The sequence below is a fragment of the Hyalella azteca genome, unplaced genomic scaffold, assembly GCF_000764305.2.
Source record: "Hyalella azteca isolate HAZT.00-mixed unplaced genomic scaffold, Hazt_2.0.2 contig4675, whole genome shotgun sequence".
In the NCBI taxonomy this organism is placed as follows: Eukaryota; Metazoa; Arthropoda; class Malacostraca; order Amphipoda; family Hyalellidae; genus Hyalella; species Hyalella azteca.
The window spans coordinates 342,825-356,206 of NW_025934886.1; the positions used below are offsets into that span (position 1 = coordinate 342,825).

General features: G+C 39.2%; 1 protein-coding gene across 1 annotated transcript in view; it reads right to left on the minus strand.

Moving 5' to 3' along the window:
* Positions 1-11,572, minus strand: part of LOC108673770 (tumor protein D52) — a gene marked incomplete at its 3' end in the record, with an annotated part of 33,285 nt that extends 21,713 nt beyond the window's left edge. Inside the window, exon 1 of the mRNA XM_047880136.1 lies at positions 11,355-11,572. Within this exon, the coding sequence (XP_047736092.1) occupies positions 11,355-11,376 (22 nt within the window). The remainder of the gene's footprint in view (positions 1-11,354) is intronic.
* Positions 11,573-13,382: the final 1,810 nt, after the last annotated feature.

The window sequence follows — 13,382 nt, forward strand, 5'->3', positions numbered from 1 at the left end:
AGCTTGGAACACTGGGAAGTCGAGTAACCAGTTGAGCGGAGTTCAATGTGTCAACATAGTTGACATTCGCAGCTGAAAGTTTTCGAAGAAACCGACCAGCCGTCACCAGAACGCTGCCTGTTTCATTGACGTTCGCAGATCGTGCGCCGTTTGTTCCTACTGAACAAGCGTCCGTACGTTCATTTTCAAAGTTGTGTCCTTCCTGTGTAGTGCAATCAAATGTGTCACAGCAGCTGTCAGTGCTGTGGTCGCCAGTGCTGTGGTCATCTTGAAAGCTGCTAGGACCTGACGCACTGAAATCAATATCGAGGTCGAGGTAGTCGCGATTAACGGAAATCCCCATCGCACGAAGCTGCTCCAACAAAGCTTCGGAATTGTCTAGATGACTGAGCGTTTTCGGGTCATTAACGAACTGGTAATTTAAAGAAGGGTCTTCGTATTCCAGTACGGACATAACGTACTGGTTGAAGTCCGTCGGTGTGTCGTCCAAGAATTCCTCCGAGTTCTTGATCGTGGCGCTCCACAAAGACAAAGGTTCTTCGGTTGCATCGTCAGGCAGGTTTGTGAGACGAGAGTTTGCGTTAGCGATAATGTACGATAAGCTAGGATAATCAGAGGTGTCGGTACACATATCATCATTCTTCGCTTCGTCATTACCGGGAATATCGTCACATGTGTCCAGAGCATCGTGGTATTGGTCGGTCATCGAGTCCAGGTTATCGGATGTGGTAGACATGCTGGTATCCAGATCCGAATTCCGTTTAGAAGAATCATTCAAAGTGGACATGTTGGTATTTATGTCTGAATTCCGTTTAAGTGAAGAATCCGTCGAGGAAGGGGGCGACTTGCTACCTGATTTCAACAATTGCCCAGGATATAGTGTGCTATACTTGCCTTTTTCAAATATTTGAATTTCAACGAATTCTTCAGAATCTCCGATGTTGTTGTTAGTAAAATCATCTTTTTTGCGGTTCTCCATGCCCAGTTTAAAACAAAAAATTACATAGAACTATAAACCTATAAATTCAAATAATTCAATGTAACTGTACATGTCACACCATAACGACAATCCATCTCGTTATCTTCATACTCCGAGGCCATACCACCATATAAATTCTATACTCTCGTCCGCCTCACATTTCACTTAGTATCAAATACACTGAAAATGGCAAGAAACTTTTTATCATTTGTACGTAGCGTGCAAGCTTTTGCGTTCAATGTGCATTGACAAGCGAATATACACGCTTGCATCACATCATTAAGCAAAGAATGAATTTGAGTCTATATGAAACTCACTTGAATATGAACACCAAGTAACTAACTGCGCAGTGAAATAGTTAATGCGGAAATTTTTTTAAAGAATTTAAATTCCTCAAGCGACATTATAGACTATGGAATCAGTCAAGCGGTGCGTACAGCGTATCAGTCAAGCGGTGCGTACAGCGTATCAGTCAAGTGGTGCGTACAGCGTATCAGTCAAGTGGTGTGTACAGCGTATCAGTCAAGTGGTGCGTACAGCGTATCAGTCAAGTGGTGCGTACAGCGTATCAGTCAAGCGGTGCGTACAGCGTATAAGATCAGTCAAGCGGTGCGTACAGCGTATCAGTCAAGCGGTGCGTACAGCGTATCACTCAAGTGGTGCGTAAGGCGCAATGACTTCGTGAAGATAATCACTCGAGGCATATTAGCGTGACGAGAGGGATCACTCTCATCATTGTACAAATATCATCACTATTCGTACATAGTCCCAGTCATTTCTCTGGGTGCAGTACAAGTTTCTCACGCTTCACTGAACAACAAATGACGTTATTCAGCTTCCGCCATGGGCCCAGCTTTCTACAACCACATCACCAATTCTGGTGCAGGCAAATGAACAGTTCAGACACGGTCATGTACTGCAGAAATATTCATGTATCACTCGGAAGAATTACTGGGTCATACTGTGTAAATAGCGACACACTTTCTACAGGTATCACTGATACGCCCTTCTGCCGAACTAAAATGGCTGTGGATGACCCACAGAAAATAAAAAAAAAAACGTATCTCTATTTTTCCGAAACCTCGCTCATTTTTTCAAGTGTAAGCTCAGAGTTAATATCACTGAGGGGAAATTAACACGGATAAGCAGGGACGCGTGTCAAGCACGTGGAAGAGGCACACGTGTACACGTCATCACAGTCAGAATGACACTAAACAACTGTGGACTCGAGCGCGTGCTTATGGAGGGAGGGGGCGGCACCTCCAGCACCAAGGGTGCAGTTAGACGACGTTCACGAGGAAACTGGAACGTGACGTCACAACGTCGATATTACGTCACTACTTCCATACTACGTAACGACGTGTAGTTTACGTCACAGCGTCGACGTTACGTTGTGTTTACACTACCATCATTGGCATTCATTGTTACCAACTTGCCGCAGCACTCAAGTCGCCGGCGTTTTCAAGAAACTATATATTTTTGTGCTTTTTGTAAAAAATCACAAAATATATAAAAAATATGAATAAAATATTATATATAATAAAAATATAACAAATACCGTATGTAATATAAAATATTTTTGTTTGTGTAAAAAAAATTATATATTTTTGTGATATTTTATTTATTATAGCATCAACTTCGTAGCGCGGTCGAAAAGACTTCGTAGTTAGTATGTGGCAATTGAACCACACAAAGCGTAGTTCTGACAATTATTATATGGTTTTTCGTGACGAGCTGTGAAGTATATATACAATGACGTTACAAAAAAATCATAAAAATATTCATGTTGGAGTGAACGACTTATGAGACACCTAAGACATAGGATGCTCTGGCGTGGGTCGTGGGTCATCTCGACCTAGATTGGCCCAGCCAAAGGACATATCACTGCGATGCGTGTTGAAAATGACACTATTTGGACAACGTGTTTTATTATTTTTTTTTGCGAGTAAGATTATAGTTGTTCATGATAACAACACAAACACAGTAATAACCTCCACAAAATAGGCGCTCAATGTAAGGTCATGTGTACAAAATAATACCAGCCACCCAGTAGGCTTTTTAAACACTTGACAACCACTTAATACTACGGACTTTTTCTCCTGTAAATAAATAGTCCAGAAGAAGGAAATACTCCAGGAAAATTTTCATCCCCAGTTAAATAACCATACCATTTTCACAGCCCAAATACCCAAGCCTTCTTCACAGCCCAAATAACTAAGCCTTCTTCACAGCCCAAATAACTAAGCCTTCTTCACAGCCCAAATAACTAAGCCTTCTTCCCAGCCCAAATAACCAAGCCTTCTTCCCAGACCAAATAACTAAGCCTTCTTCACAGCCCAAATAACCAAGCCTTCTTCACAGCTCAAATAATCAAGCCTTCTTCACAGCCCAAATAACCAAGCCTTCTTCACAGCCCAAATAACCAAGCCTTCTTCACAGCTCAAATAATCAAGCCTTCTTCACAGCTCAAATAATCAAGCCTTCTTCACAACGAAAAAGCATCACACTTTGCTCCACTGAAACCTGACCGAAGAAGCGTTCGCTCGTATTTAGTCGCTGCAAGACGAGAGTTTGACTTCGTTATGGTCTAATTACGAGACGTTAAGACCGTTACGGAAGCGAACGTTACAAGAGAGAGCGAAAGTCGCCGTCGCGCGTCACTGATCGCAAGGTAACGCGGAAGTTGAATTGAATCAATTGTCAACCACGTAAAATTGAAACAAATCACTTTTTCAGCGCAAAATATACTTCATTAGAAAACAGTACCTAACTTACTAGATATCTCTTCATATGCATTTTAGAATACAGGTCCATCGTCCGTTCGTAAAGTACAATCATGTAGCGCAACCTAAATTCACAGAACAGTTACTGAAGCCTATACTAGGTTATGAGTATAACTTGATAATTCAAAGATATTGCAGCGGGAAATAATATTATGAATTTACCAATCAATTCACAATATTCAGTGGACTAAAGGCGTCTAAAGAGAGACTCCTCAAACCACGGGAGTGTGAGCAATTTTTCGCAGATACTACCTACTATTGGAACGTGCATGCAGACAGCCGAATGAGTGAGAAGCGCTAGTAAATTTCCAGTTCGAAACCCCCTTTTTTATGCTCCTTCAGTTAAAAATAGATTTTCCGTGACGTCATGCCGACACACGGTGACGCGAACTGCGCACAACTGTACTTATAAAGTAAAGACGATCACAACTAGAAATGGAGAATATCTTGACGCCTGAAGAAAAGAGCTCGTTTGTTAATTATTCGCCAAACATGAAGATTATAATACGCATGGTATTTCACTAAAAATTTCTTAGACATGGTTCCAGATGTAGGGCCAAAGTATGGTAATAGACAATAATCAACGTATGTTCCAATTATATCTATCACATTCGAAAACGCTACTTAATTCATCCTATCGCTTAAACTTGAATTTCTTTATTTAGGCAAGACCAGGTGACAAGAGCTGAAGTAGGAATTTTTTTCGTTGATTTTTCATTCTATATGTCGTTGGTATTCGTCGACATGATAAACGACCCAAAAAAGGATTTAAGAAAACTACTAGTTTGGTTTATAAAAAAAATTAATGTTGACCTATGTCGCTACTGCTCATTTTGGCGCACAGCATTAATTCATAATCGTTATTAATATATTGACCCAGCAGACAATGCCAGATTGCATCAGCGTTGAAACAACGTACTTCGCAACGTTGAAATAACGTTGAATATTAGTCCAGAATGAAAAGTGGACCAATTTCAACGTCGCGAAGTACGTTGTTTCAACGTTGATTCAACCTGACATTGTCTGATGGGTCAATATATTTATCGTTGTACTTCATTACGACTCGAAAGATACAGTATATTAAGATTTAGTGGGAACTATATTGAAAGTTCGAAGATAAAATCGCGTAGGATAAAAAAGTGCATATAAAAAAAATTGCGAGGTAAATACACAATATTTTCATCATCCATATTCGATAAATAAATGATGAATTTACTTGACTTTTTTGGGTCTTATACTCTTGACTCTTGTTTAACCTCACGTGATCAAGTCACAAAATTCCGTCATTGCGACTATACTGAAGTAAAAACTCTAGCAGAGCCCACATCTAAATTTGTACTTATCAAATAATTGCAATGGATTCAGGTACCTATTCCATTCATCAAACAACAATTGAAACCCAATCTATAATTGGTCAATTACTGCTACTAGTCTGGACGTAGAATAACTATTCAATGAGTAACGAGGAAGAGCACTCAAGTTCTCATTCGAAGACTTCACCATCAAATGCAACCCTCCAGGCAAATAACGTTGAAACAACGTTTCATATACGTAATTTCAAACTGGAAAACGCTTAACCAACGTTTATTAACGGTCAGATGCCTAACATGCATGTGTGTAAGTGTTCTCGGGAATTCACAGTTGGATTTTTTGCACTATCGACCGAACACGACTGGAACAAACTCAGCACAGCTGTTGCTGACTGGGGGGGGGGGAAGNGAAATAATCTATGAACATAGCACAGCATTATCATGCTGAAATAATCTATGAACATAGCACAGCATTATCCATGCTGAAATAATCTATGAACATAGCACAGCATTACCTATCCATGCTTAAATAATCTATGAACATAGCGCAGCATTATCCATGCTGAAATAATCTATGAACATAGCACAGCATTATCCATGCTGAAATAATCTATGAACATAGCCCAGCTTTATCCATGCTGAAATAATCTATTAACATAGCACAGCATTATCCATGCTGAAATAATCTATGAACATAGCACAACATTATCCATGCTGAAATAATCTATAACATAGCACAACATTGCGCTGAGAGGAGGGGAGTTTACCCTTGCAACATTCAAGAGACAACTGGACAAGTGGTTGAGCAAGATCCCGGACTGTCCAGTAATGGGAAACTACCAACAGCAAGCGACAAGCAACAGCATCTTGCATCAGCGTGCCCAAATGAGGGCAAATAGACGGAACACGTCCAACGTTACATCCGACGACGACTCGGAGACGGAGGACGACGAAGGCGGAGCATCAGCGTGACCGTGGACTGCGACGTCCCAAACTCATCATAAGGTCATAAGGTCATATCCATGCTGAAATAATCTATGAACCAAGCACAGCATTATCCATGCTGAAATAATCTATGAATATAGCACAGCATTATCATGCTGAAATAATCTATGAACATAGTGCATGCATTATCCATGCTGAAATAATCTATGAACATAGCACAGAATTGCCATCACTCTGTAATTTTTCAAATCTAAATTGAAGCTATAACATCACAAATTATGACTATTGCATCAACTCACCGTCACTGAGTCTAACTATCAAAACTTGCTAAGTTCAAGTAGCGGATTAACATGTAGCGGCCTAAGGAAATGTAGCAGACAAAAAACATGTGGCAGACTAACTACACTGAAGCCTCAGTACACGTAGTGGGCGCTTTCTCCTTGGCGATAGGGGGTTCTAACTTGAAAAGCTATCACTGATAGGCTGATGGAATTACAGTCACATAACTATTTGTGATACGGTGTCCTAAGCTCAGTGCACTAAGAATATAATTAAAGGCAACTAGGAATGTACGTTTTTTTGCCCCTATGCTCTGTTCATCCCCTAAAATGAGTGGCTCTGCTTTGTAACTTAGTTATCTCAGGAATAAGATAGGAAAAATCTAATGTCTAATATTATTTCTAGGCATCAGAGTAAGATTCACTAGAAATTTAAAAGTGAAGAAAACACCACAAAAATTTAGCATATCTCTTTTGAAAACGTTTTGGAGACCAGATCCATCGTCAGTTCGATAAATCGCAGTTACTATCGCGCCCTCCTCATTCGGCTGTGCGCACTCACGCCAAACAGTGCAACGTTCCAGTGTCCGACACAGACTTTAAGGTTTTGGCTTATAGTTCTGATGCTTCCGATCTGCGTATTTTGAAATCATTGTATATTTTTAAAGAGAAGCCTAGTTTAAATGCTGCCTATAGTTCTTATCCATTAGAAATTGTGAATAGATAGGTACTTACTTTATTATTCTGCCCTTTGTCAGTAAATTTAGGTTTTTAACTTCTGTTTGTGTTTTTTTTTATTAACTCCAAACTAATTTTCTGCATTTATCGGTGTTCTAGATTTATCGAACTGATGATGGAGCTGGTCTCCGAAACGTTTTCAAAAGAGATATGCTAAATTTTTGTGGTGTTTTTTTCGCTTTTAAATTTCTAGTGAATCTGCGATTAAAGCAATCTAGTGACTTTTTTATCAGAGTAAGATATTTTAGAAAATTTTCAAATGTTGCAGCTCAATCCTACAATTTCATCAATCAATTGGAATTAATTCTATTGATTTTTTAAATTTCACCAATGTTGCCGCTTGAGAAATTTCAGGAAATCTGTATAGTTATGGCACAACTAGGGATCTGGTCAACTATGCAGGCTGTGTGACCAAAATAAACTTAGCTCAACACTTGTTTTGTATCACTTAAAAACATCAAATGCATCAGATTAATACAGCTCTTGTCTACTGGAACCACTTATCAATAAAAACAGTATAAATAGTACTGGTCTGACATAAAATTAGCAGGATTAATGACAACAAAATTGTATTGAGAGTTATTGCTTAGATTTTTTTTAGGAAACAGATTGTTTATTGGAGGCTTGTGACATGCCGTAAGTAGCATAGAAATTACATTTTGATCCACTACTGAAGCTTCAAACTCATTTCTTAAGATGCAACATTTCCATTAGATTAATTATTTCTAATAAAATCTTATACATATATGACAGAACAAAATTTTTGTGAACTTTTTTCCTGAAGAACATTATTTCACTTCCGATTCAACTCGTGGATTAACTTATGAATGACTAAGTGATGCATAGACATTTTTAATTTCCATGACAGAAACATGGAACATCTTTTTATACTAGGATATTATTTTGTTAATTCAGAGGATTTAGTTATTTGTGTCTCAATGTGTAGCTGAATGTATTGTAGCTCTAATGCGATAGGTTGAATCAGCTGCTAGCCTTGTGCGGGGTCCAAGTTATTCATTTCAGGGAACCACTGGTCTTGGATGATGGAGAACTCAATCTCTTTAGAATTAGTTTGTTCATTTGACAATTGACTTATCATCTTATGATTATTCTGCCAAAGGATTAAAACTGTGATTCCCATATTGTATTGCATTTATTATCTTCTTTTGTACATGAATTTTGAGGCTAGTCCATTTTGTTGTGCTGTAAATGAGGTATTAAGGTGAGGTAATTTTAGCCAAGTTACCCCTTGCAGGCAAATTATGTGTGCTCAGTAAGATGGTGGGGGTCTAATCATTTCTACTCAAATTCAGAGAGCCAGATCTGGGCTAACATATTGCCCAAAGCTAACATATCGTACAAAGCTTAACCAATTCACAGGCCGGACAACCTGTTGGTACAACCAGACACAAGAAAGATTTCTACCAACAAACTAAATATGGCGTAGGCAGAGTTCTTAGCTGGTCCCAGCTGCTGGTGGCGTTTCGGACGGCTAATAATAAAACTTTGGTGTAGTTAGGCAGAAGCTTTTCTTTTATGCAAGTTTGATTGAAGACCAGAGCATGCTTTTTATTAACAATCTTCTTGTTTGTTTTTTCAATGAGTCGAACCAAATTTCTTGCTGGCGTCGGGAGATCGAAAAGCAGGTTTCCGAATGACATTTTAATAGTTTGCGACGTTTCGAAAATACATTTTTCATTATCAAGCTGGTGAAGGTTTTACAACATTTGAAATTGAATTTGAAATGACTGAAGTACATATGAATGGTATAGTGGCTGTCTCTTATACACATCTAGATGTGTATAAGAGACAGCCCAAGAACCACATGCGGGAAGCTCACAATGAGACCATCACCCGAGCGACATTGGAAGCCTGCACCAGCATAGTTATGCGGTGCCCTGACCCATCGAGATTGACGATAGCTGAGGCTCTCATTATCAAGAGCGAGTCTCCGGCTATCAACCTCCAAACTACTGGATTCGTCCGGACGCTGAAATTATTTTCAGAGTAATTTTAAGTTTATATTTTGTTGTATCCACATTATTTATTTTATTGTATCCACTATACCATTCATATGTACTTCTGTCATTTCCAAATTGAATTTCAAGTGTTGTAAAACCTTCACCAGCTTGATAATGAAAATTGTATTTTCGAAACGTCGCAAACTATTAAAATGTCATTCGGAAACCTGCTTTTCGATCTCCCGACGCCAGCAAGAAATTTGGTTCGACTCATTGAAAAAGCGAACAAGAAGATTGTTAATAAAAAGCATGCTCTGGTCTTCAATCAAACTTGCATAATAAAACTTTATGCACCCTCTTATTGTAAGGGCTAATAAACTCTGTGCTTCAGTAAATTGTCAGTGGCTTATTGAGGGCTTGTACCCATCAATAGTTGTGCTTTTGGGGCATCCCTGCATCCCACCTTTGTGTTTTTAGTTTTACCCCAATTAATGCAGCTGGTTGTCAGCATTGTGGCAATGTGGTGCAGCTCAAACCTGTGCCCGTGCTGTCCACTGTGTCTCTTGGCAGTTTATTAGGGCTTGTACTCCAGATTACTGCAGCTGGTTGTCAGCTTTGTGGTGCAGCTCAAACCAGTACCCTTGCAACATCTGTGTTTCTTGGCAGTGTATTAGGGGTCAGTATGTACTAGGCCTATCACTAGTATGTTTGTATTCAAACTACTTTTGGGTTTCAATCAGTCTGTAAAATTGGGCAAAAAATAACCCATGAACAAGATAAAAATGCAATCCCAAGTCCAACTCCACCAGTTTCTATTGCCCTTGGGCTAGGGTAAACGCGGTATATTCCGACATTGTGGGTAATTCCAACACTTCTTGACTTTTTACATTTATATTAAGCTTTTTCTTAGTTCCATGCATTTGTTGATGGTTGAAATAGTGACATCATACTTTTGCGCACCATACTATTGCCAAAACACTAGGTCTGGGCCGTCTGGCGGGAAAATGTTGAGATCCAAAGAGAGACAGTGCGCGTCACCAGTGAGAACACCAAAAAATGTGTCAAAGTTGATAGTTGACCTTACTCTACCAAATAGTGATAAACTGTTCATGTAGAAAGAATATTATGGTTTGAGACTTTTAAATATGTCTGTGAATATATTAGGAATCCTTTTAGTATACTTGTATTTGCTGATTTCAAGTGGTAAAAAAATTAATAGATGATTAAGTTAAGAGACGGTTTTAGACACATAAAAACTAATTCCAACACAGCTTGGCATTAGACACACACAGCTTGTTCCAAGCTGTGTGCAAAAATTAAAATTTTCTTAGTTAAAAGCTTAATAGCTCTTAATTAAAAGCATAATTAAGTAGTGTTCAATATTCAATAGTGTTCTAATTCCAAGCTGTGTCGTATTCCAATACAGCTCACACAGCAATCGGAATTCCAACACAACTACACAAGAGTGTCAGCATTACAAATTAGTAGTTTGAAGCGCGGTCGGAATTAGTCTCACAAAATGCTGAATTTAGTCACACACAGTGTTGGAATATATGGATTATGGATTTGGTATGTTTGCATTCTAAAGGCTTTTAAATAAATATGGCAACATTTTGTGACATTTCATTGTTGCTGGCACGTAGTGCGGTGTTTTGAGAGTGACGTAAAGCAAACGGAACTCGAGTTGCGCATACAGTGTATTTTTTATAGCCATTCAGTTTTTGCTACATCCTTGAAGTGTCGGAATATACCGCGTTTACCCTACCCAATTTCTTTTCTGGCATGTAAGAAAAGAGTATATTTTAGCATAATTTTCTAAAATACATGTGAATGATGTGACAATGATGATGAAATAGCTAGTAGCCTAATCATTTTCTCCACACCTAAATTACAGCAGTCAAGAGGCCTATAATCATAATGGCAAAGCAGAGAGTTTTTTAGTCTCTCACAGTCTCACTCTCACTCAAGATCATTTTTGAGTCCTATAAGTAGACCAGTAAAATATCCTGGATACCAGCATCATCATACATAAGAAATTGGTTTAAATCTTGGGTAAATGAGGAAATTAAAAATGAACCGATTCTAAAAAATCGCTGGTTTGTCACAATAGCCTATATACAGTACAGGTTGAAAAAAATAAAACTCATAATAAAAAAATTAATTTGAAGCAAGCATGGCAATTTAGGCAAAATAACTAAGAGGAGAAAGCTCAGAAAGGTAGACGGTAGAACTGATAAACATCAAAACGAACGCCTCTGACTCTGAGGTTGCAACTTGCAAGTCCGTGACCCGGCTTCACTCGAACAAAAATTTACAACATAGGTAAACCGTTATTCGTTAAACATCGATATAATACTCACCAGAGACAGTTTTGGTATCCATTCTTGGATTTTAATGCGAAGGACGGTTAGTAGAAGGCAAAATTATCTTATAGAGGCACTCACGATTACACAATTTAGTTCTATTCTAGTACTAGTCTACACAGCTGCCGAAACTTCAGTGCACGACTGACTCAGCCAGCATCTGTCAAACTACAGTCGAAGTCGATTAACTAGATTTCGTCGCACGGTGGCGTGTTTGTTCCACTATAGTTTGATAGCACATCACATCGCGATACATAGCTGTGAGGTCGTTTTTAGAACAAAAAAAAATGCGTAATGTAAATTAAGAATGCTCGAGGTACTTAAGCTTTACGAAATCAAAATAACATTTAAAATTCTTACAACTATGTATAAACCAGCAAGCCATTCTGCAAATGTTTTTTGATGCTCAAGGCCCAGTGTTTAAAAATTCCGAGTAGCAAATTAAGCATTGGAATAGAATACTAAATAGAAGTGTCGGCATTGAAGAAATATGTCCATGGCCTGTTGTCGATTCATGAACTTTTCTTGACTTGATTCACAAGGGATCCGGCCTTCGGAACCCGATCTTTCCCTAACTGACGATTTATTGATATAGCTGCTGGACTTGTTGCCTGGTCCGTAATTTGCTAGGCATTTTAAGACTGAACATATGCTCCTGCATTGCTTCGTCTGGACTTATTGCCTGGTCCGTAATTTGCTAGGCATTTTAAGACTGAACATATGCTCCTGCATAGCTTCGTCTAGTCTGTTCTTGAAGGAGTTCATACTCGGAGCGCCAACGATGCTATCAGGGAAACTGTTCCACATGTCGGTGACTCGAAGCGAAAAGAAATGTTGTCGCATGGATGTGTTGCAACGCAGTTTTTTTAGTTTATAGCCGTGGCCCCTGGTGTTGGTTCTTGTTTCAAATTCTAGTAATCCTTCTGGGACCTTGTATAAACCATGAGTATACTAATATGCTTCAATGAGGTCCCCACGCAGACGTCGATACCTTAGGCTTGGAAGCTTCATAATCTTTATTCTTTCCTCATAGGACTTGTTTTTCAAGCTCTGAATTATCCTTGTTGCGAGTCTTTGAACACTATCCATTAACTTTTTGTCCTCTTCAAATTTCGGTGACCACACGTTTCCAAAAGGTTCAGGCGCATGACAGCAACAAACAACTGCTTCATCGCTTCTGCATCTAGGAACTCGAAATAGCGTCTGATCAGTCCAAGTCGTTTATTGGCTTTGTTAACTTGACCTTCAATATGCTTGGAAAATTTCAACTCATTGTCGATACTAACTCCTAAATCTTTTTCAATTGTCGACTTCGACATCATCACTCTGTCGTTGCAGCCGTGTCTTCTCATACTTTAATCTTGCTGTTCATTATTCTTGCCAAGGTGGACAACTTTCCATTTGTCAGCGTTAAAACGCAACTGCCACTTATCAGCCCAGTCAACCAGCCTGTGAAGATCACCTTACAACTGTACTTTTTGCGACGCATTCTTCACTGCATTATAAATTTTTGTGTCGTCAACATACATCGAGCAAACGCTAGACACAGCTTCTGGCAGATCGTTTATAAACGCAACGAATAAAATAGGCCCGAGAACGCTTCCTTGTGGCACGCCGCTGTGCACTGAAGTCCTATCTGATACGGACCAATTAATACTGACACGTTGTCGCCTCCCTACTAGAAAATCTCTGTTCCATTTGAGTACATTACTCTCAATTCTCAAAGACTTCAATTTACGCAACAGCCGCTCATGTGGGACACTGTCAAATGCCTTGGCAAAATCGAGGTCCCCTCCCTTTCGTCCAGCAGGCGGGTCCATTCGTTCAGAGTAGACAAAAGTTTAGTGGTGCAGGATCTCCCGGCAATAAAGCCATGTTGACAGTCTGATACGAGATTATTAGCAGTCAAATGATCTATCAATCGATCCCTCACAACAGATTCCATTAACTTGCAAACGACACTTGTCAAACTGAAAGGGCGATAGTTGCCCGGGCAGCTTTTGTCACCTTTTTCGAACAATAGAA